General features: G+C 38.9%; 1 protein-coding gene across 4 annotated transcripts; it reads left to right on the top strand.

Annotated features, from left to right (window-relative positions):
- Nucleotides 1–1,168: 1,168 nt before the first annotated feature.
- On the top strand, nucleotides 1,169–22,872 carry SH3GLB1 (SH3 domain containing GRB2 like, endophilin B1). 4 transcript variants are annotated; one of them, XM_064719921.1, is made up of 11 exons: nucleotides 1,169–1,329; nucleotides 4,121–4,262; nucleotides 6,820–6,948; nucleotides 7,642–7,775; nucleotides 8,134–8,226; nucleotides 10,133–10,171; nucleotides 11,607–11,630; nucleotides 15,545–15,634; nucleotides 16,108–16,208; nucleotides 21,192–21,423; nucleotides 22,400–22,872. In XM_064719921.1, exons 1-11 carry the CDS (start codon nucleotides 1,258–1,260, stop codon nucleotides 22,505–22,507), a joined length of 1,164 nt encoding a protein of 387 aa, XP_064575991.1. In that variant the 5' UTR covers nucleotides 1,169–1,257; the 3' UTR covers nucleotides 22,508–22,872. The 4 variants fall into 4 exon arrangements, with proteins under 4 accessions (XP_064575991.1, XP_064575989.1, XP_064575993.1 ...); XM_064719919.1 differs by having other exon boundaries at nucleotides 10,133–10,219; XM_064719922.1 differs by lacking the exon at nucleotides 1,169–1,329 and adding an exon at nucleotides 1,697–1,824 and having other exon boundaries at nucleotides 10,133–10,219.
- The last annotated feature ends 2,392 nt before the right edge of the window (nucleotides 22,873–25,264 follow it).

Genomic DNA, 25,264 nt, shown 5'->3' with positions numbered 1-25,264 from the left:
AGAGACAGAGTACTGTGCGTTCAGATCTAAACCTTCACTTTCCCAAGCAATAATCAATGCTGTAACTTCAGTTCATATCAAAGCCAGAATAGAATAACTGTTGCTTTACAGTAGAAAGACTCCTTTGGAGAAAAAAGTCAGAGATGAAGCATTATTTGCTAGTACTAGTTCCCTCTAATTGCTTTTAGGTTAGTGAATGCCCTTTCAGTCAGAAATATCTCCTTTTGTTTGCTTCTGATAAATCTTCTTATTCCATAAAGGAGTTCTGCTGCATGCAAATTCTTTAATAGGAACTACATCACACAATCGGAATTTCCCAGAGTTATGCAAAAATATGACATTACACAGACAATCTCTATGATCCAGGACAACTCACTTGCTACCTGGGTCACCCACTCCTGTCTGCCTAGCAAGCAGAGCTGCAGCAGTCTGCTGTATGGAGGCACTGACATCTAGTGGGCTCCAGCTACATTTCCAGTAAAAGCAGCCTAGGGCTAAGGCTGGTCCCGAGGCAAAAGCCGTGGAGGCAGCCATGTTGTAGCACTTGTGCGCTCCCCTTGGGATGCCTTTGGCAGCTGCGGTGTGCCTGGAGCTCTGGGCTCTGTGGTTTTTGGACGCTAACTCTAGGCGTAACCCTAACCCTAACCCCAGGCAATAAAAGAAACCTAGGGCTAAGGCTGGTCCCGAGGCAAAAGCCGGGGCGCGCTCCCTTCGAGTGGTAGGATTTCCACGCTAGGGAAATCCTGCCTGCCTGCCCGCCTGAGGGGACTCTGCCCGTGCCACCCGCCCTGCTAGCGACTCTTCACGGCAAAGGCCGCGCCCGGCTCTCAGTCTCCTTCGCCCAGGACTGGCGGGCAGGCTGACCCGGCCCCGAAGCAGCATGCCGGCTAACCCCGCAGGCCGCCGAGAACGCCGGCATGCAAATACTGCCCTGATACCAGGGCCAGCCCTGACACCCCACCCTACCCCGCCCGCCGTCTCCTTACGCCAGCGTGGGGCAGGCGGGGGCTGGAGCGGGGCGGGTCTGGGGAGGAAGGCGGCCGAGGCGGAACGGGGCCAGGGCAGTCTGGGGCTGGGGCGGGGCGGCCGCCGGCGCCCCTCCCCCGGCCGATCCGGGCCCTGGGCTGACGCCGCGGCTCCGCCAATCGGCTGCGGCCGGGCCGGGCCCGGCACCGCCCCCGGCGGCTCCCACAGGGACGGGCCGGAGCGGCCGCCGCCGCCGCGGGTGCCCGGTCTGAGTCAGCGCCCCCGCCCAACATGAACATCATGGATTTCAATGTGAAGAAGCTGGCGGCTGACGCGGGTACCTTCCTGAGCCGCGCTGTACAGGTACGAACCGCCCTCCCCTGCCGGGGCCCCGCCGGGACGGGGTTCTGTCGGGGCGGCCCCACGCGAGGACGCCCCAGCCGGGTCGAGGCCGCGGGTGCTCCGCTGGGCCGCCGCCGCCGGGCCTGGCGCGGGGCGCTGGCCGGGGCGCCGGGCTCCGCCCCGGGGGCCGGGAGGGGCCGGGCCCGCCGTGGGCTCCCAGCTCGGAGGGAGCGCCCGGCCCGGCTGTGCTGGCGGGGGCGAGGCCGGAGCGTTGGCCGGGCGGCGATGGGCTGCTGCGAGAAGTCTCCTCCAGCCGGCCCCTCCGGCCGTGGGCTGGGCGGGCCCGGCGGTTCGGCAGGCGGGCTGCAGTGCAGCAGGCTCGGGGGGCTGCGGGGGTGACACAGCCCAAGGTCAGACGGGCAGAGAGGGGAGAAGGCGCCGGCCCTGGGAGCACGAGATGCGCAGGCATCAACTGCCGGGAGGTACGGCCGGACTTCGTGCATGCAAAGGACAAAGGTGTGTCTCGCCTGAAATAAGCACCTGGGGTTTACTGGCTGCTAGAAACGTGTTCATATCGCTGCCTGATCGGTAAAAATCGAGTTCCCATGCGACACATGAAAGCCCGGTATGTGTCTGCTTAGGCTGTTTGGTTTATTTTACTTTTAGTATCGTTTTTCAGCTAGTTTGATAGCCCATTGTTTCAGATTTGGTCTTCCCCTTTCTTCGCAGTAAGGGCATTGTAACTGTCTTTTGTTCCTTAGCGCTTGTCTTGAGCCGTAATCCCCTTTCCTTATATAATCAAACTTGAACAGATTTGCTGTATGGAGATGGGCATCCAAGCAGTATATAGTAATCTACTTTGGTTTCTTGTGAGTTCTCACTGGGTCACAGTCAGGTTTGGAATGTGGTGAGCGTTGTTATCTAGTCTCGTCAGTCTGATGTATTGCCCTAAATGTCAATATTCAAGCAGAACCAATGATCAGCAGCACAGCAGAGCTCTGAAAATGCAAACTCGTCAAAAAATATTGTTCAAATTCAAATGAAGTTAAAGCAGTCATTATAGCTTCTCTTTGTGGTGGAGGTATTTCCATGCTTCCCCCACTGCTCGTGGCTTCTTCCACATTTACCCCCTTCCCAGACCTACTCTTCCTTTCCTGCCTCCACTTTCTCTTTTCTTGTAGGACAAGGGAAAAAAAGGAGATGCAGTTTCACCCTTCATTGTAAGATCTTGTGATGGGGCCTTGTGATTTCATTTAAGTGTATGTGTGAAATCCAACATTGTGATCTTCACTTAGCAATCTTCACGGTGCTGAGAGGATTTAGGGACATATTAATAAGAAATATTAATAATTTTATATACAAATACTCTTATCTGTAATTAATTATAAAAAATAATTCCACACCTATTTTTACTGTATTGTAAAGAATCTGGACAAAGTTTCTGAGAACACCTGGCATAGTTTAAAAAGCCTTTTAAACAGCAGCAGTAGTAGTAGTAGTACGTCTATGAATAAATTGCCTTCTTCCCTATACAGCAGCTGAACTTTCTCATGCCTGCAGTTTGCTTTTATGTAGAACTGCAAGTGCCAGAGGCATTTATCAAGATGTGCCTGCTATCAAAGTTGGTTAATCTACATGTGGCAGAAATGCAAACAAACTTGGACAATGCAATTTACTTCTATTGGATTCTATTTCTTACTGGCCACCAAAGAGCTTGTTAAGAATGGAATTGGACAGTCAGAATGCTTCCAGTCCTGTTCAATTCCTAGTTGGTAAATTTGTTAGTGACTTAATCATAAGGCAGGTTCTCCTGAGGATGCCTGACTTGGAGCAGGGGCTGTGAGGGATGGGATCTCTGCTGGAGGAGCTGCTGCTCTGAAGGGGGAGGGAAAGCCCTCACTTCCGCCTTTGCTTGCTTCCCTGACATGAAGTGTGGAGCTTCTCCCTGCCTGGGATTGAAAAACAAACTGCTCGTGGGTTAGTGAGACTTGGCATGAATTTGGTTTCAAGTGAAATGAGTTGTCTGATGGATTTATTTAGCTAGATGTTGTTATATTTTCCTTCATGGTCACTAAAAATCACAGCTTGGATGAGAACAGCCGAGGTGGTCTTACTGTTTCTGTAAGGCATAACAGGACATCTAAAGGGTTTATCAAACACTGGTTTGTCCTATTGTAAAAAGCAACTCCCTGCCTCCAAAGAGATAGATTTTACAACTTCCCAAGAAAGTTTGTTTTAGCTTTTAATCCTTGTCTTTAGAAGCTTTCCTTAATGTCTAATTATAATTTAAATCTTCTTACTGTAGTTTAAACTCCCTATTTTTGTCCTGTTTCCTCTGGACAGGACTTTTTTTCAATATATTCAAGGTAGATTCAAATCAGAATCTGTTTTGTCTTCAGGTTTTACATGAGGATAATTGACAAACAATTACAAAACATACAAGATTGAAGTAATTTTTTAATTTTCTTTATTACCTCTGGACTTCCATTATGGTTAATGTTTTAAAGAACACTGTGCAAAATTGGACAAACTGCTTCACGTGAGAATTCTCAGTACCAAGTTTAGCAGAGGATTTCTTCATAATGTTACAAATTACCTTTCCCATATTTTTCTACCCTTTTTTAAATCTGATAATATGGATGTGCTGGTGAACTTAACAGCTTTCAAATTTGTCCTTAGATTTTTACTGATGACTGGGGAATGGTTATATATTTTAAAACATCATCTTCAAACTAATATAAGAGACTGTTTTAAATTTGTTCTGGAAAATTATTTCTATGAACTGAATATTTTTAACTTGACTAACTTGCAGTTCACAGAAGAAAAGCTTGGTCAGGCAGAGAAGACTGAACTGGATGCTCATCTGGAGAACCTTCTCAGCAAAGCAGAATGCACTAAGTTATGGACAGAAAAAATAATGAAGCAAACAGAAGTATTATTGCAGCCAAATCCAAGTAAGGAGCCCTTCAGGTTTTTGTTTTCAACTTTTGAATTAATAGATATGCCAGTGTAAGTCTTTACTTCAATAGCTATTGCATAAGGAATGACTAAATACAGCAGTTTTAAAATTTGAAGGCTGCAGTTATGGAAGGCACATTTTGAAGAGCTGGTAAGAATTGGAGTCACTGCCAATTGCTGATATTTCCTAAACCTTTCAAATGGGGAAGACTTTATACTGAGCTTTTTAAACTGTCATATTGGTTCCATATTCTGCTCAGTCTCAGGTTGATTGGATTTTTGAATTGTTTAGTGTTTAATTGAATTTCCCATTCTAATTCCAGATATCTTGGATAGCTGTAAGAACTCTGAACTTCTTTCTGGGGTAGATACAGTGGCTCAAGGAACTTCATTACTATTTAATTGTTTAAACTCTCTGCACAATACTAATCTGCTTGGAGCAGGCAAGATGAACTAAAATACCTGTCTTTAACAATTCCCTTACTGAAGAATTAGCGCCCTACTTGAGCAATACAAAAAGTGTCAAATATGATTTCATCACTGTTGGGTCTCTTACTGTAACAGCAACAGAAAAAAAACCATGGGCAGAAGTAATGAAGTTTTATGGTGTGTTAATTTTATTTGTTTCTGAAATTGCTGCTAGGAGTAGTAATGTTGAGGACATCAGTTTCAGACTCATCCTACAGTTGTATTAGGGTTTAGAGCTATAGGAATTTGCTTAATGTATAGATCTAGATTTTAAGTCAAGACCTGGTGTCCAGTCAGTGGGTGAACTACTTCACTGAAAAAATCTAAACCTTCTTTGGGTTTGCTCAAATGATAATTTTATAAAACTGCTATTACTTCTGCATTGAAAACAAATGTTCTCCTTGTAATGACATACTGAGCTAGGATTTATTAGTAAAGGTAAATCATACACTGCTAACACTTCTCTAATGTCAAATGGATAAATTCTTTATTACAGAGATGTTTGAAGTATTACTTTGGAAGTGTGTTGCATCTTTTAGTTCCATAAGAGCAGTATTTTAAAAATAAGCCAACTAATCTTGTGGGAAGGATGCAGCAGAACTTGCAGAAAATTCTAGCTCAAGTTTCTGCTTTTGTCTAGGCCAGAGGAAATAGTTGTCTGTTTCATTTAATTCAATATTTTAGTATCTCTTGAACTTCTTCAGAAACTTGTCGACTTTGACTATTGAAGCACTGACTGGAGGCTAGTGGAAGTGGATACAGAAGTTTCAGTGGAAGGATGATATATAGTAGTGTCTCAGTTCTGCTCTCCAGTCCATTTTCTTATGGCTAAAAATACTCACCATTGAGCAATGATCTTGGTGAATGTAACTTCAGCTGTTTGCTGGCCTACTTGGAGAGGTATCACATGCTGCAGGGAGCTGCTTTTGGTGCTTGTTAATGGAGTGACCCTGTCTGGGGGAGGAAAAATCACTTTCAGTCCCATTTATAATTGTACCTATAGATCAGACCCATGTAATAGTCCAATAATTTTAGATTACTTTCCAGTTGTTTTGTGATTTAGTAAAAAATAAATATTATTGCTTGAGTAAAGAAAACAAATAACTTCTGATAATTTCTGGTTCACTCTTGCTGCCAGGGAATGTGCTGATACCCATAATTGTGTGTCTTAGATTAATTTGTGACCTCCATGAGAGAGTAGTTATTTAATCCACTGCTGTTGAAAGTTGTCTAATTAACAAGTAGTACTAAAGTGGCAGGTTTGTTCACTGGAAACCTTCTTTGTGGTTGTCTGTACTATTTTGGCTGAAATTAGTTCTTACTGACTGTATAAATAAAGCCAGCTAGGTGAGAAATGAAAGCAGTTGGTCACAGAAATTGGGTATTGCATCTGAGGAGTTTGCTTTTTCAATTACAGAGTCCCTGGTTAGGTGTGTGAGGCCTTTCCACTGAAGAAGCTCCCTGTGGCTTAGTATTGTGATAGATGGGTAGTAATACTCACATAGTCTCAACAAGTTTTTCTGATAATTTTATTGCTCAGACTAAGAAAATATGAGAACATGAAATGAAACATTTTCTAATAACTTTTAATGGTTTCTTTCAGAACATTTCAAGGGAGCATGGGAAGGAGGATATAATTTCTGGGGCTATTGAACTTTCAGAATATCTTAATAAGAACTTAGAGTAGTTGATGAACTTAATTCCTGCTGCAAATTGTAGTTAACATTTTTTTTTTCTGGAGGGGGAACAAAAGACTGGTTTTTTAAGAAGTATTCTGTTATTGCTCTTACTGTGGAGACTTTTGATCAAAATTCTGAAAAGCTGTATAACAATGCTAATGGAGAAGAGAAGTACACATTTTCACATTCCCAGATGGCTCTAGGGAATACTTGAACATGGCATGGCAAACATGGAACATGGTCAGTTTTCAGGAACAGCATCTCCAGCCTAGCATTGTTCACTTAATATTGAGTTTAGTGGCTGGATTTTGGAATTCTTTTTTTGTGTTCCTTTTTCTTGTTTGCTTGTTTCCCTTTCTAACTTATGCTTTAAATGACTGTAATTATTTCAAATAAATGTTTTTAGATGCCAGAATAGAAGAATTTGTCTATGAGAAGCTGGACCGCAAAGCACCAAGTCGCATGAATAACCCAGAGTTACTAGGCCAGTATATGATTGATGCTGGGAATGAATTTGGCCCAGGAACAGCCTATGGTAAGAAGTAAAAAAATGCACAGACACAGGCTTTTTAACAATATAAAAATGTATTTCTTGTCATCCTCTAGATAAAACTGTTGGATGACATTTGTGTCAGTTTGAGTTGACTTGCTGTATTACTGAGCATTAGGAGATCAAAACTAAAATTTCAAGTATTGCTCAGTTAATGTGCAAATGCATATTTAGAAGTTTAAGTAGATGGGGGTGAGGAAAAGCATATAATTTTCCAGTATCTCAAGCTTTTTCCCTGCTACCAACTACTCCTGTCTTAAGAACGTTGTGTAGGAGACAAAGTTGTTGGATTAAAATAAGTGGGTATGATGTCCAGTCCTGAAATAGATGTTCACTATGAAGTTGCCATAATATGTGGTCTCATTGAAATCTTGCCTTGGCCTGTGATTGATTATAATAAAAATGATTTGGCTTGTTGTTTGTGTGAATGTTTATTTTGGTGTGGGGTTTTTGTTTGTTTTTATGTTGGGTTTTTTTGGTGTTTAGTTTTGGGGGGGTTGGAGTGGTTTTTCTGGGAGGGGGTTGAGATTTTTGCACATTATTTTCTTTCTTTTGAAGGCCCTTTTCATGGCATTGGATTGTTTTTCAAACTGCTGGCCTAAACTTTCCTGCCTGTGACAACCTGTTTTGTTAACCTCCTGCCTGAACAATATGATTAACATATTTTTTCCTTTGCAGGAAATGCACTCATTAAATGTGGAGAAACACAAAAGCGAATTGGGGCAGCAGACAGAGAACTCATTCAAACCTCTGCTATAAACTTTCTCACTCCCCTAAGAAACTTTATTGAAGGAGACTACAAAACTATTACTGTAAGTTGAATTGTACATTTTTCAGAATTTCACACTAATTGTAAATGTCAGTCTTCAAAATGTAGTAGTAGATAATGGTGCACTATTACTTTCCTCCAGGTAATACAGACAAAATCAAGTGAAACTTGTGCCTTTGGAGTATTTTCTGGTTTTTGCTGAGGTAAAAACAAGATAATGATGAAAACATTAGTTTGGTAACTATTGTTCTATAAGAAGTATGCATATTGAGCATAAACTGTATGGGAATAATTAGGATCTAATTCTGCCTCCATGATACTTCATTAAAAGCCTTTCCAAGTAGACAGTCTTTTGCTTGTGTGTGTACTCATTCTCACAAACTAACCTAACTCACTTTCAGAAAGAACGTAAACTGTTACAAAACAAAAGACTGGATTTGGATGCTGCAAAAACCAGACTGAAGAAGGCAAAAGTTGCAGAAGCTCGAGCTGCAGTAAGTAGAGGGCTTTTTTTCCAGTTGGTCCATAACTTTCAGATGGATTGATACATATTTATCAACTTGACTGCTTGGTTATGTTTCCAGTCCTGGCTTCTTACCCTGGTTGTTTTTCTAGGTACTTTTGTAAGAAATGCCTTAGTGGAACACAAGGAAACAGAAGTGAGTTACTGATCAAGGTGTTAGTCTTCTACTTTTAAATATTCCATCAAGTTAGACTTACTCTCTTCTTGTTCTATAGTAGATCAGCCTATATTGTCAAAAATTAATTGATACAACCTGCCAATATGGGTGTAAATACAAATACTTGAATCTCTGCAAATGTTGAAGTGTGGGTGTGAAGTGTGTGCTTTCAACTGATGAGCCTATCTATACTTAACTTTGCTCTGTCAAAAATACTTGTGGTTTCTCTTTATGTATTGCTTACTATTTTACACCACCAAACAGAGGTGAGACGCTTCAACTTGGATGACTTGAACCATTCTGATTCCCTCAAAAAATGCTTATTCAAGGAAATTAAATTGAAAAAGAAGGTTACTGCTTTTTAAACTCTTAAAATGCTCTAAGTGAAGGAATGGACTGTTGACTGTATGTAGTTTCATCAGAGTATATTTGCAGTATTTTCATAGCTATCTTTTGACTTCTTTCCTAAATATTCATCAGTTAATGACGGATACTGATTTCTCCTGTAAGGGTTAATGCAATAAGCGTCATGCAAATAAAGAAATCCAGTTAATTTAAATACCCAGGGACAGTGTACATGATGGAGAGGCAGAAGGACTGACAGATTTTGCTGGCTTTTCAAAATGGGTGTTTGTCCTGAAGGATCTGAGACATTGTCTTGAGCTTTGAAGTGCATCTTTGCAATGACAATCCATCTAAAAGCCAACATGATCTCTACCTGACAGTTCTGCTCTTGTGTGTCAGTCCATGTCATGCACACTGTCTTTCTGTATTTAAACTATCTGTGTTTTTAAATCTATGCATGCATTTTCCCTTGTGTAAATTCTCTGCAAAAAGAGTCACTTCTCTATTTGTCAAGCTTTCCTAATTTGTAAGACTAACTATGGAGAACAGAGAAGGTTTTGATCAGCAAGCAGTGCAATTTCGAAACAATGGATAGAGGAGCATTGGATAGTAAACTATTCCTTTGCTTGACTTTGTTCAGAGTTAAGTTTAAAAAAGTGGTTTTATTATTAGCTTCCTTTATGGTATGGTAGCAAGTATGGACTTCGCTTTCTAAAGCAATGAGAGTTGTTCCCCTTGATCCCATGTATTCCTACAGCAAGTACGCAGTTTTATGCACATAATTTAATGCTGGAAGAGCATGAAGCCCTAAACCTCTTCACTATTTTGCCTATACTTTGCTGTCAAAATGTAATTAAAATTAATGTGCATGTGTAAGAAGTATCAGATTGTAGAATGCCAGCAGAAATAACAAAATTGCAGCTCTTCTTTATCGTCTGCATTGTATAAGTGAGAACTAACCTGGATGTAGGTGTGATGCAAATGGGTTAGATTTTGTTGGCTCCCTTATTTATAAAGGAAGAAACCTAACAAACAGGGCTGGACTGATAGCTTAGTGTAGTGTATTGAGCTATGATGCAAATTTTTATGCTTTACTATTTTCTGTGACAGGTTAAAGTGCTAAATTTTATCAACATGTGATTACATATTTTTAGAACTGGGAAAAATAATTTGAAAATTCCTTGTCCTATGCTTACTGTACAACTGAAACAGCTTAGTTCAGTATTAATAATCAAAATCTAAACTGTTTTATTTATCTATATTCTCTTCACAATCTTGTTTCACTTAAACTTGCAATGCTTTGTGCTGATAATCTATTTACCTGCTATATTTGCAGTTTTTTAACTTGCCTTTGTTTTTTATCTATACACTTAAGCAACTAAACATCTCTCAGCCTGAAGAGAATAACATTATGGTAAATGTCTCTTACATGCTCAACTTGCTGCATGTAAAATGGCTAAAGGTTTGTTGGCCTCCTGTGTTCATTCATTTTCCGGTCAAATGTTTCCTCTTGCTATCCAGCTCATTTTGTTGTTTTCAGTTTGAAAATGGATTTGTGAAATGCACTAAATACACTTATGTCAGTACAGCATTGGATATTATTTTTATCAGATAATTTCTGATAATTTGAAATACACAGTATTATATTCTAATTTCTGTGATTTTATGAATGTAAACTTATTATAAAAAGGAGTTAATTTTTCACTTCTGAAATTATTTTCAGCTATTAGAGGAAAGAAATTATTGAGTTTTCCTGTCTTTTTAATATGAGTAAAAGTGAATTATGTGAAACAGACAGGAATATGTAGAAATTATTCCCTTCAAGCAATGTGTTACAAAGAACTGCAGCTGAATAATGTCACAGGAGTTAATGGCTCAACTTAAAGTACAATGTGTCCTAAACTTATTGCAAAGGCTCCCTAGTGCAGCTGGTTTTAGCCCTGTAGTTGTGAAAGTGGAAGAGAAAGGGATTAATTAGTCCTGTGCAGCATAGACTGTGCTGTCCAGCCTGTTCTGGCTGGGGTTTGGATCTGCACAGCATATTGGAGCTCATCTCAATTTAGTGTTCCAGATTTCTCTGCTGTGATCAGATAAAAAAAATGAGCAAATAAACTTGTTTGTTACAGTTTGCTCCTTCAACCTTTATACACATTTCTTCCTACTCCTGATTGTGTCATCATCTTACAGTGGCAGAAGATGAAAATTAAAGAACCACATTGCAAGAGGGAATTGAAAGAGCAAGCTGAAGTAATTAACTTTTAGACTAAAGCCCTTGCAGTTCTATGATTTTGCTGTGCTGCTTGCTACTACTCTAATACTCAACGTGAGATACCTCTGTAGCAGTTTCAATTAAATTTAGATTTCAGTCAAAGTGCTTGTGAAATAGAAAACTGGTAATGAAATTAGCAAGAGAAAGCATTCATCTGTTTCAGTGTGAAAATGAGAATAACTTTCCATAGTTTTCCATTATTATAACACATTAAGGTAACTTTAATTCCTCCTAAGGTAATTTGGTTTGTCTGATTCACGTCATTTTTTAAAGTAGTTATGTCTTGTGTTGTAATAGCTTGTTTTAAGTAGATTCTTGTAATACATGAGTTCTACAAGTCACACTCTCCTCAGTATCTAACTTCTTTCATAGAGGTAATGCTATCCACATTCATAGTAGACTCATTGTGTATGAAGGGCTTTGGGCAACTGACTTGTAGCACTCCTGAAATCCCTGTGAAGTTCTGAGGACAGGAAAGTACTTCAAAGCCAAAGTGTGATTATATACTATAATAGAGTGCCACCAATGTCTAAGTTTGTATGTTTTTATTTTCTCCTCCCCCACTCTTAATGCTGACTAGATATGGGCTGAGGAAGTGACAAAAGTAAGTAAACAATTTTAAAATTGCAGAATTCTGAAATCATAACTTGTGCTGTTCTACTGTAATAAGGGATATTACATGTTGTTGATTTCAGTCTGATGCTGGCAGCCTGATGCATTAGATCAGAGTACACTGGGCCCCTCCAGGGCCTGTCAGGTTTCAGTGGCAGAACAATGCCTGGGGTTTGTTTTATAGTAAGCTGTTTCTGGCTGTCAGTACCAGTACCAAATGATTCTCATGAGACAAGATACAATAGACTACTACAGGACTTCTCTCAAAATTTACTGATATGATATCCTCATCAGAACAAGCTTATTTGAAACTTTTCAGAAATATTTGGATCTAGTAATCTAAACTCTCCTGAAAACACTGATGTTCAAGTTTTCCCCAGAACATGGAGCACCTCACCTTTCTCCCCAGTGTCACTAGATCTTCAGCAGCCTAAGTTAGGGGGTAGGCACATCTGAGAAGTGCACCTGCCCTGAAAGCTGGTTTGGAAGTTTAGCATTAGCCTTGGGATGGGCATTGCAGCCTGCTCTGTTGTGCCACCCCTTGGCCAGGGACAGGCTCAGAGGAGCTAATGGGCTGTTGGGCAGTGGCTGCTGTGGTGCCCTGAGAAGGGCCATTCATTTTTCATGGGCTCACTGCCTCTGACAAACCAGCATTGGCAGCAGGCTGTGAGGGGCTGTGCTAGCAGGAAGGAAGGGTTTCTTACTGGATTTCTGTAGAGGAGGGGTAGTTAAAGTTATGTCAATAGAAGGAGAGCAGGGGCTTTGGAGTATGGTTTCTAATGGGGAACTAGCTAGGCAGCTGTGGGAAGTGTAGGGAGAAGCTGGGACATTTCAGCTTCAAGTGAAATCTTGGGAGTTGTGGGAATTGCTCTTCCAGCTTTCTGTGAGTTGTGGTGCACACAGGTGAGGATGAGTGTGAGTTCAGAGGGAAGGAGGCATTTAAAGTAAAAGGAGGGTTAACTGTAAAAGGAGGATGAGGTCAACTTTGATCCTAAAGTTTGAGAATTATTTAATTAATTAAGTAAAGTAACATTTGGAAGCAGGAAACCTCTCTGCTGGTCCTATATTGGGGAACAAATGGCAGGGAAAGAATACTGCTGTATTGAAAACTAATCTTGAAGCTTTGCTTTGCTTGATTTGCTTTTCAGAGACGAGAACAAGCAATTTTAAGGGTAGCAAAATTTAACAGATTATGTCTTGGAAAGAAGAAATACTACAAAGTGTTAAACTATATAGCATAAAGAAGACAAAAAACTTTAGCTTCTGTAATAAATTATGTAATTCAAGGTCCCCTTTTTAATGTAGTATATAAATAGCAGAGACTGTTGAGAAGAAATGACAATATTATGTACTGCCAGTGGAGCAGTAATCCATCCCCATTTCTAAAGGCAATCTGTCCTTCTGTGTTTGAGAGTTGGAGGAGGAGATTCATAAATGTTTTCAATTTAAATATAAGCTTCCCAGCAAAAAATTCAGACCATCCAGTCACCTCTGGCTCAGTTATGGGAGTTTTTTTGAGTTAGAATAAAAGATGTGCGTGATGGCACAAATGACAAACTTTCTTCAGTTCAGCTTCCTCTAACTCTGTATTTCAGAAGGAATATTGACTACTAGGCACAGCTGTATAATCCACTACCAGTGTTTTACTCAAAGCATGTCTGGTAAAACAACATTAGCAAGGTCATTTTATTTCGTATGCTTTTATGTGTGTTGTCCCTTCACTGCAGGATTACACAGTATTTCTAAGAGGTCCTGTACTCCTGTGTGAAATCTGGGGAGATTTTTTACATATGAATACTCAGATTCAAAACCTGGGGCATATTCTGTAATTGCAGAGCAAGTATGATTTTGAGGGATCTTCATGAGACATACCTAGTGAGGCCTTTTAATGATCCTAAAACCACAATACAGCTGCACCTGGGAAGTTTACGCTTGTGTTTCTGAGCTCTTCACTCTGTTCAGAAATAAAGGTGATCAGGGCATAAACTCCCCAGATTAAAAGTCAGTTGGTTTTCACCTTTACTCCAAGCTGTAGAATAGATGTGCTGTCCTGGTACGGTTCACTTGGCAGTACTGAAAATAGGGATGGGCAAAGCTCATTAACGACATAATTCAGTTAATGTAAATCTCTATAAAACCAGTACATTGGGCTTTTGTAAATATATTATAAGTCACTCTGTACTAGGTTAATATGTGTTACCACGTTACCTACTTTTCCTTTCTTTTACAGAAAGTAGTTGATTTGCTAGAATGTTGTTGAAACAAATATAATTATTTTGATGGATATGTCCCCTTCTAAGTTCCTGTTCTCCTGTATTTACTTACCTGACAGGGAGACAGAAACACGTTAGCAACTGCTGACTTCAGAGAAGCAAGAGACAAAGCTGTTTCTGTCCAGATAAATTATTTACTTATTGCTTTGATAGGTTTTTAAAAGAAAATTAAAATGTTGCTTTTCTTCCCCTCTTGGCTATCAGATTAGCTTTTTTCATCTGTTTGTTCTTGCATTTCTCTCAAAGACTGACAGATAGATTTCACTGCTGCTAATTCAAATTTAATCAGAAAATTCCAAGCAAAGATTCTTTCCTCAACCAACTTTGAAGACCTAATTAATTTGTAACTTGATACAAACACTGCTATCTCAGTTGTGAGTAGGAGGCACACGGTTCTCTTTAGGAACTTCTTCAGTGTTTAATTTCTGTGTAAGCTCTTCCAGTTGCCGTGACTTTCAGGTAACTGTGTCATTCTTCTGTGCTCTTTTCTGAAGTTCCATGTGACTTTTCATACTGATTAACATTAGCTGAGTGGAAGAGCAGGATGGTTGCAAACACATAAAATGCTTTTGAAACTGGTGTTTTACCTGGTATCACCTCATTTTTTTCACCTGGTACCACCACAGTTTTCCTGAAAATATATTTCTCCTTTCTGAGAATAATAATTGCTGCACCTTGGACCTATTGTAGGTTTTTGCCCTTGGGTTTGTTTTTAGAAACAAGGTACTAAATGAATATAAGCATTGAGGTGAGGTAAACCAGATTCCAGGCTGAGGACATTCTGTCTTGGAGCAATGAATCTTAGAGCACATATTCTGTATATGTGTATTTAGTGTAATTTTTTTCTTCCCTCCCCAGAAAAAAGTACTCTAAAGTAATTTTAGCTGTGCTAGATTGAATTAATTTAAAACTTAAAAATAATTCAAAATTTTATGTAACAGGGAATAAATTTGAATTATTGAAATATGAAACTTGTATTACATCATTTTTAATAGAGATTTTACTCTAATTGTAGCACCAAGTGTTAGAACATTTTGTATAGTTCAGGTTTATTTATTTCAAAGACTCCTTGATTATTACAAGCTCCAGAAATAATTGTAGTAGTTTGGTGGCCAGTATAAGGCATTGCATTATGAGATATTCTGGTGAAACTTCATATCAAAGATTTATGTACAGCTGATTGCTGTGCAGTTACATGGCAAAAATAATGTCAGATTTACCCTAAATTATTTCATCAGAGACCCGTTCAGTTGATCTATAGAAAAAAATTACATTATTCTTGGCTGCCATTGGTATGCTGACAAAACCCCTGGTGCAGACGTGGTTGTGCCAGCGAACACTTGATTTGTTATTGTGAGAGGTGGGGTAATAATGCTGGCAGAGAAATGCCTTTCTTTTGCATATGCAGTAGGTGTCTGATAATAAGCTGCCTGCTGTGTACACAGGGCCTCCACGTTTCTGAACCCAGAATGCAATTACAGGTTTTGCCTAGTAAAGGTCTGCAAAGAAAAGCCCATTTCAAACACCTAATTCAAGCATTTGTGTGAGCAGTTTGCATCAGGTGGGACTGTTGCAGTGGGCAGGTGTGGCACAGAGCACTGTACCAGTACCTGATGTGCGTTCTTGCCTTTAGTCCGAACAGGAGGTGCGAATCACTCAGAGTGAATTTGACCGTCAAGCAGAGATTACCAGACTGCTGCTGGAAGGGATCAGCAGCACACATGTGAGTACCCAAAGGGTGTTGAGGAGGAAAGGCAATATCACCATTATCAGGTGCCTTCTAAAGAAAGCTGCTGTAAACTACTTGGGAACTCTGGTCTATGAGGTTTCACTTCAGTGCATTAAAGCATCAAACCACAAGGGTTGGGGTTTTTTTAATTCTAATTTAATATTCACTGAATTTAACTTTACTTTCCCATTAACCTTCAGAATGCAGAAGTTTTCATTTTCATTCTTTATACCCAGCTTCCCATTCATCAGATCAATTGAGTGTTGAGACCATAAAAATGTTTACTCAAGTATGTTAATTTTTATGACATTTTATTCTGTTTGCCTGGTAAATCCAGGCACTGTGCCTATCTGGTGTTTATCCCTATGTGCCAATGTTGGCATTAGCACCTGACCAGGTGCCTACTCCTTCTAATGCACCTGTGTGCCCTTGTGGACTGAACTCTTGAATTCTTTGCTGTGTTACAGGCGCATCATCTCCGCTGTCTGAATGACTTTGTGGAAGCTCAGATGACCTATTATGCACAATGTTACCAATATATGTTGGATCTCCAGAAACAACTTGGAAGGTAGTAATACTGTATAAACTTCAGGAAAAAGCTGTTTTTAATAAATGCTTATTAATAGTAGGAAAATGTAACTGAGAGAACAGTGGTGGACACACAGGCATGCTGGACTGAAAGGAAATGTATCTGTTCTCAGGTAATTAATGTGTAATTACCAAGTGCAACTACTTCCCTAAGCCTACACACAGCACTAAGGCTTTTTGAGAATTGATCTATTGAGATTTTATATATTGTGTAATTGAGGAAAGTAAGCTCTTGGTAACCTCATTAAATATGACAAAAAGAAATTTCTAGAGATTTGTTTGTAGTCTCAGTTGTAGACTCAGTATTTCAGTTGTCTTATGCTTCATGCTACTAAACCACTGTGCAATGTGGGAAGAGTTTTTATACTTCCTATAAATTCCTGTTGCCTCTTAATTCACTACAGGTCATTATCTGATTTTCTGATGAAGCCCTGTTCTCCACTCTTAACTGAGTTGCCAGCATAGATAGGTTATAGGGAGAAATCTACTTCATCCTGTCTATTATCCAGAGCACACACAGTAGAATGAACAAGTTTGTCTTGTTTCATGGATTTAGCATTTTTAAAGTAAGAGAAGAAGCTGACATTAGTTTTTGCTCTTAATCCTTTTTCTGTGATGGGTGGGAATGTAGAGATCCACATACTTACATTTCATAAAGTTTCTCTATTCTGATTCTTCACAAATCACCCTTTCTTAGAGTTACACAGATCATGTTGTTTATATGAGTGTATGCACTGAAGAATTGTCTGTACTTAAAAGTTTACTCTAGTGTCTGTTCTAGGTAACTGTCTCTGAGGTATCTGTGTTTATGTTTTCCCTGACAAGGAAGTAAAAACAAAATTGTTCTTGAGTCTTGCCCTTTTCCTGACTTGCAACTTCCTGTGGCATTTGATTTCCTCAGTTTGTTTAAATGTGTAGTTTAAAGATTTTTTTTTTAGTCTTGAAAAAGACTAAACTCCTAAATTGTAGTTTAAAGTGTTTAAAATTTTGATCCAAAAAATGCTGCATCTTTAAAGTTACCTCACAGTCTAATACATTCCAGATAGTCAACTATAAAATGTGGTAACACACAAATACAAGTTATGGAATTGAAAGCTTGAAAACAAACATTTACAATATTAAGGAAAAGCAACTATTAAATTAGAAATAGAGTGAAATATATTACACAACTATTTTTAGAGGATATTTTAAAAGTGTGTACTTTTATCCTAGTGTATTTATCAAACAGAAGGTCTTAAACATAATACCCTTATTCTAAGGAAGAACATGTTCCTCTTTAAATTCTGCTTTAGGATGTACAGCTTGTGCCAGAACTGCTGTTTTTGTTTAAAATTTGTGTAAGTTGCTACCAGGTATAAAGAAAGTGTATTTGAAGAAAATAGTGCCTTTAGGACAGCAGAAAGGTGCATCTTTATGTGGCTGAGATCTGATCAGTATTTTTAATAAAATTACTATGACTGGTAGAAAACCAAAAGCATGGAAGCTTTGCAAAATTCTAAATGCCTCTAACAGTGAAATGAAATTTCCCTGCCTATGTGGATTAAAATAGTTATGGTATTAAGTCTTGGGTGTGTCTTTCCTTCCTTGTGCAAGGAAATCTGACTGAAGCATCACAGAGCACTGGGACAGGGTCTCAGTTGTGCTCCTTGCTTCCATTTACAGGGATGTGGTGTGTAGCCCTTGCAGTAAATTAGCAGATGAGTAGGTTTGTGTTCTGTGCTCCTGAGGTTTTGTGGGCACATACAGACCAAATAAACAACTTAGGCAGCTCAGCTAGGTGTGGGTTGTGCTCTGTTGGTTAACACGTAGTGCTGAGTTACACAGCTTTTCACACATGTAAGAATGGTATTGTGCAATATTCTCACATAAAAGCCAAGAACTGTGAAGGATCTGAGTTTTGTTTTGAGGTTGTTGATGGACCAGAGGCATTCAGCCTCTAAGTGAGATCAGTTTGTTACTTAAAACAGAAACCTGGTTCTCAGAGGAGATGCATATGATGTTTTACCTGGGTCAGAATCTAGGGCATACACCCCTTCCTGGTTCCAAAGCTGAGCACTCATCTTCCTGATGTACTCTCCAGAAGCAACTGTAAGGAGGGTGGGGGGAAAACTTGTACTCAGTTCTCTTTATACAAATAGACATATTTTTATGGATGTTTCTCTTCAAGGCAGCACCAGCTGCTTATCTCTGTACTGCCTTCCCCTCCTGTGAGGCCAGATTGATTCTTTAAATCAAATCTCCCTTTTTTCTTGTTTTCAGTTCCTCAGTATGAACTAAACAAATCTATTTCAAATATTCTGGTACTCTGGCTGCTTTTTTCCTTCCTGATAACTGCTTTTGCTCTGAAGTTTCTCAGCTTCCCTGACAGACAAATGTTAACTGTGGCATAATTTTTTCAGATTATCTATTACTAGTATCTTACTCTACAAGCTGTGAAACTCCTGTTACTCAAGCATTCAAAATAAAAAACCGTGAACCAGACAATCTCTGTATAGCTGAAGCCTTCCAGCAAAATGCCTTACATATGGCTTTGCAAAAGGAGTGAGACTTAATGCTCCACTGATTGACAGACTGGTTATAAAGTTTTGGCTTTCTGTTCCACTGACTGTACAAACCAGTGACCCTTTGAACTGAGCAGAATAACTTACAGGTAATTACTGTGTTAACTGAGAACAGGTTTAGCAGTATATTGAACAGTCATTTAGCAATATTGAGAAACAGCTGATTGTAATTTAAAACTAAATCCCTCTGGTTGAATGCCAACTAATCATGTAATAAATACATCATGAGGCACAGCTGAGTTATACCTACAAAAATGTGGGGTTTGGTTTTGACTCCCTTTATTTTGCTTGTTGGATTTGTTCAGAGAACATGATGAACTAGTTAGAAAAACTAATCTAGCAAATGAGAAAAAAAACCCAAAAATATTTGGTGGAGTTGCCTTCTCGGTGAGTTGAACCAGCTCTTTATGATCAAGTGGGGTCAAGGTAAGCCACAGGGAAGTGGGACTTCCTCCTTTGCACAGTAGTAAGCTGCTGCCTAAATTCAGAACAGCTTCCTGAAAGTCTTCCCAATTTTTACATGCAATTTGGTCTGACTGTCAAGGGGCTAGTGCTGTCCTCCATACTACACTGCTGCTCTCTCCTTTTAGTCAGATACAATTGTGACTGCAAGATAAACATGTTTAAAAAGCTATTCTCATGGAAAGTTGTCTTCCTGATTTTTGGTTAGTTCAGATTGTTGAATCAAAAGCAGCAGATTGCTAGATCTGACTCAAATGGTAGAGAATGAACATCTGTGCTAAAAAGGGGTACAGGAGTGGGTCTGCCCTGTTTGGTGGCACTGTGCATTTACTGGGTTAAATGTAGTGTGAACCTGGAACCTTGTGTGCAGGACTGCTGCAGCTGTTACAGGTATGAGCTGCATTAGTTCCACTATTTATTGTCACATGAACCAAAAATTAGTTGCTGCATTGATGGGTTTAGTTTTTGCCTGCATCAGCTCCCTAAAAGCAGCTCCTCTTACGATCATAGGAGCACCAATACTGCTGCAGACGTGGTTAGGAATATACTGGTCTGGATTTACATGGGTACAGTTGCCACTGAGCTGCACCTTCAGAAAGAATCTGACTGGTGTGCAAGAGGTGGAAAGGGATGAGGCTGTTTTCTCGTGGGTTCATATGCATGGTATGGATAGATCCTCCTTATGTCAAAGAGCAGGCACATGAAAGGAGGGGGGAGGCAGTATGCCCAAATCCCAGATGTTAATGAAGAGGCATCCATGTAGAAGGACTGAAGAGGGGAGTTCTGTGTGGGAGTTCACTGGTCAAAAGAATGGAAGGTAATGCAACTCCAGTTCCAGGTCATCATGACTCAGTCTAATTCCTAGTGCTGGCCCTTTTTTACTGCATCAGCTCTGTCACTTTTTAAAACCTCTGACCTACTCTTTAAGGTGGAATCCAGATGGGTGTTAGAACCAAGTAAGGCAGCAAGGGGACAAGAAATTGTTACATCAGCTGCTAAATAACTGAATTTAGTCAGCCACAGGACTGCATCCCAGAATGTGGGGCAGAGTGACATGAAATGTTCTCAGAGCTCATCATTGCTGGTCCGTTCTTCCTACCCCACTGCCCCACAATCTCTTGCTGCTTTGCTCTCCTTTTTGCTCCTTCCATTTTTCAGTCATGTTATTCTGTGCTTTCCCTTGTATCTGTTCTGTCACTCAGAACAGTTTTTTGTGACTGAGCTCATTAACTAAGTAGGATATTATACACTTTTTTCTCCTCTTTTTCAGTCAGGTTAATGAATTTAATTGACTTCACGGGAGGGTCTGGCAAGCGCTATGGCTGGCACTGAGCAAGTAGCAGCCTGACCCAGAAATGAGGAGCTTAGGTTGAAATAAGTTCATTTTTAGTGTAAAAAATATTTTTTGCTTTACAGCTTGAAGTTAGCTGAATCAATGAACTGATTTAGATTACAAAAATAGTTGTGTGGTTTTTTCTTGCTTTCAGAGGGAGGCTGTGGTTTTAAGTTGTATTATATTGCCCTGATTTGGTTTGTCAGCACAATCTTTTGTGTAACCACATAATTGAGGAATGAGCAGGAGGAGGTGGAGGCTACTTTTCCTGGCAGAGCTGTCAAAAGAAATGTTTATCAAAGTACAGTCTGAATTAAGTTTGACCAACAGTGCTTTCTTGGTTTTGCCTTTTTTAAGAGACAAATATCCAGGGTTTTTTAAGGTGACAGTATTCCTTTAAAATTATATTGATTTGATTTATGCTACTTTTCAGGAACAAGTATCTTTATTTATGTTATAGAACTCTTAGTGCTGCTCTCTTACTTCTATCTACTGCTGTTTATTGCTGATAAAAATAAGAGTGCTAATTTAGGCATGGGAGCATGTATAATGCCCTGTGTAAAACAGATTAATTCAGAAGTATTTTCTTTTTTTTGTCCTCTTACAGCTTTCCATCTACTTTCCTCTCTAACAACAATCAGTCTTCTACAACTCCTGTGCAGAGTGTTTCCTCTCCCTCAGTCTTGGCCTCAGCCTCTGCTTCATTGCCTTCAGTAAGCAATTCAATGGTTACTTCAGGCCTCAGTGAACTGAAGTCATCAAGTGGCAGCAGAAAAGCAAGAGTTCTCTATGATTATGATGCTGCAAACAGCAGTGAATTATCTCTACTTGCAGATGAGGTAAGAGTTTTCTATGTACCTTAATTATTTGAAAGTAAAATGGGAATGTTTGTGAGTAGCCAGTTGAGATATGCTGCATCAAAAAGTCTGTGCAGGTGATGTTTTAAAAACTAAATTTCATTAATACCCTTGGAGCATTGTCCTGTACCTATGTATCCTAATATTCTGTAGTGAGAGCCAACATGTGTGACACCATCTTAGCTTGCAAGAACATTTGCTGGACAGTCAGGATGCAGTTCTGCTGACTACTTTTCACCACACCTTTAGCACTATTGTCAATATGATTAGTCTTTCAGACATTGACTGTTGCAATTTGGGAAGAATATGAAAATACAACTACTTCTTGTTTTGGTGGTGAAGGTTGTGCTGTGTTTATTCCTGTTCTAGTTCAGTTGCAGTTGTAAATCAGAGTCTATACAAAGAAGATGGAGATAGATTGTGAATCACAGTGCATTCACCTGGTAATGTGAATGTAGCTTAATGCTGAAGAAGAAATTGAAAAAAGAATATTCAGGATTTTTGGGTATTTTAGTGTGCATTGCTTCAATATTTTTATTTGACTTTTTTCTTGTCTAGAGAGTGACTTAGATAGAAGCTGTGAGCTTGGAATTTCTGTGAAGATGTAGCACATCAACACCATCTGTCTTTCTATCATGTACTCCACAGAAGTTTCTTTTAGGCTGCCTGTTAAGGCTGAGGGTGAATACACAAGTTAAAGCACAATAGAAAATAAACAGTAATGAATAGAATTTCAACAAAAAAAGGTACTTTAAAATATGATACAGTGTCTACTCTTTTCCATGGACCCATGGAATAATTTTTATGAGCATTAGATTATGTTCTCTGGATGCTCATATTAAATTCTCTGTTTAACCTGGTTAATCTCAATTCCAAGACAATGGGAATCACATGTAGATAGACTGTAACTCTCTTTCCTGCAAATGAAATTTATAATAATGTCTTTCTCTTTCTGTAGGTGATAACAGTGTACAGTATCCCTGGCATGGATTCAGACTGGCTGATGGGTGAAAGGGGAAATCAGAAAGGCAAAGTGCCTATTACTTATTTAGAACTGCTAAACTAAATGGTTGGCCTGAATAGAGACTGTCCATTATGGCAACACCATATTTATATACAATTAACGTTATGTAAGCAGGTTTATGTGTCTTCCATGTTACTGTCTTGAGGGACAAATACCAGCCATTAAAAACTGGCTTTTCTGCCAGCATGGTTGCACGGTCAATACTCTATTCAAACTTAATGTGTTTAAAGCTTTTACTTCATGTGCCAAGAACGTTTCCTACAGATTTGTTTCTACTGAAGTTTTCACTAATACAAGCTTCTACTTTTGAGTAATCTAGATTGAAAGCAGGAGGTACTGTTTTCTACTGAAATTTTTCATTAATGGCAAAGCTTTTCTTCACATAAAATAAACTTATTGTGAACTGATGCAGGTGTAATGCACGTTATTTGAATAACCAAAACCAAATGTGACACATAAACCATGTGGTTGTGTCCCAACACTTGAGGAGCTCAGATGTGCTGAGGCACACATGGCTTCTGCTGAGTGTCTTGTGCATTTAGTCACCTCTGAACAGTTAAGGCAAGTTCCCAGTATGCTGAGATTCTAAATTGCACATAGGTGGATTGACACCAAGTAGGGACATACAATTCTGACTGGTTTTTAACCTTGCCTTGTATTTTTTTCATTTAGTTGCTTTCCAGAAAAGAGACTAATTCAGTTTGATTAGTAATTATAAAAATTCTTTCAACTGCAAATCAGCCTTTATGTTAAATTAAGCACTGCATTTTGCTAAGCAAATATGCACTGTCTCCCTACATTTAAGTAGTTGTATAGATGAGCATACAATTGTTCAGATTATAGGTTGTAATGAAATTCTGCATCCCCAATTCTTATGCAACAGTTTATTGTCCTGTTCTAATTAGATTCAATTAGTGTTAGGCATTTTGCTTTGCAAGAGAATCTCCTTTCAATGCAGGAAGGAAAAAATGTTTTGAATCTGAAAATGGTTTTATGAAAGGTAGTATTATTTGTAAATAAAATAACATTTTCCTGAACTCTGCACCCTTTAGCATTTCATAAGTAGCAGATTTTTAAGGCTCGAAAATTATTTTAAAAGTGTAATTAAAGGGAATCTTCCTTTCTTTCTTCTACCTTTAGTTTCAGTATAGTTAGTTAAGTGGGTTGCACTTGTAGAAGGAAACTCTGTCCATTGAGAAGGAAATTCTTCTCCTTGCTGATCATGCAACGTTACCAGGAGTCCACTTTAGCTGTCAGGGAACTCTGGTACCAATGCTTAGCAAACTGCTTCTGATCAGCAACTTTGTTTGCAATGACATTTCCTTAATAAATCTCTAACATTGTCACTGCAAGCATGTAGTGATGAAACATTCAGCAATAGAAATTACTTCAGTGGGATGGATAAAATGATATTAATTTAGGTGTTATGGCTATTTAATTAAAAAGTGATGATTTTTATGTTGAATTTCACTTCCAAAATTACTCTCTAATTTTTAGAATGAAGAAGTTACATTAGAACAAATATATCACATTGATTCATCTCTTGGGGTAACTGCCAAGAAAATCCTAAATTTTTTCTGTCTATTAAATGCAAATCGACAACAATAATAATAGTTAGTGATTAAGTAGAAATAACCATGAATCATTCATGATGCCTTAAATAAAATTAATAGGAAGATAAAACCCTACAGTTTAGAAGTAAAAAGACTGAGCCATTTCACCATAGTGATGATCTGCAGTCCTCTCTAATGTGAACTGCAATCAAATGTGTTTAAATTAAAATCAATATTGTTCATTTGACTTAATTTTTAGAATATTCCAGATAATTAAAAAAAATTACTCTGCTATACTGGACTATTTACTTTGTATTTAAGTGAGTGCAAGAAAATGTTACAGAGCAGCATGTTAAATGATGATGGAGATTTAGTGAAATCTGAGTTGTATAGCTATGTGAAGGCAACATTTAGCAGCAGTCTAAATTATTGTTATGTGTCAACAGCTTAAGCTGTGTGTGAGAGAAATTGAAGTTGACCCTCTGTCTAAAAAAGCTGAAAATCCATATTTTCAGTTCTCCCTGGTTTTGTTTAATATTAGCCCAAAAGTAATTTAAATAAAGAAACTTGTTAATGTTTTCTTAAACTCACCTATTGTGAGATTCCCTGTTGTACCCCTGAAAAGGGGAGCTGGTAGAACAGTGCTTGTTTGCACTTGTATTGTACTGAATATAACTTTACTGCAGGTAGTCCCACAGCTCCATCTTTGCATGTCACTTTGTTGGCAACTTTCAGGCAGAAATTAACTGCAAGATTTTGGTTTTGTTTGCTGACTCGATTTTTGCAAGAAATACGAAAGTAACTGATTTTGGCTTTGGGTCTCTTATTTCTTTAGTTAATTCCCTGTTTTCTTAAAACAAGCTTTACTGGTTAAAAGAAAGGAGAAAAGGTAAACAGGGCAGAAAAATCCTGTGTGAAAGTTGTAGATATTTATGAAATCAGACTCCAAACACAGAAAAATTTATAGAATATGCACTACCTTACATTTAATAACTGGTTTGGCAAACTAAATGCATTCAGAATTGATACCTAAGGATATGTGCAGGCAGGGGATGAGTAATTCCATGGCTGTTCAATATATGCATTTTTTCCCTGTATTCACTGGCATTTTACTTCATTCTAATTAATGCTAAGATTTTTAACAATTTCAAGTAGAATAGTTATCACATTTATATTCTGTAACAAACTTGAGTGGGTTTTCATCACAGCTTATCAGTTTTTATGGTAGATGGCATAATATACAACA

This window comes from Zonotrichia leucophrys, chromosome 8, assembly GCF_028769735.1.
Source record: "Zonotrichia leucophrys gambelii isolate GWCS_2022_RI chromosome 8, RI_Zleu_2.0, whole genome shotgun sequence".
Classification (NCBI taxonomy): Eukaryota; Metazoa; Chordata; class Aves; order Passeriformes; family Passerellidae; genus Zonotrichia; species Zonotrichia leucophrys.
This window is presented reverse-complemented; position numbering and strand designations above follow the sequence as displayed.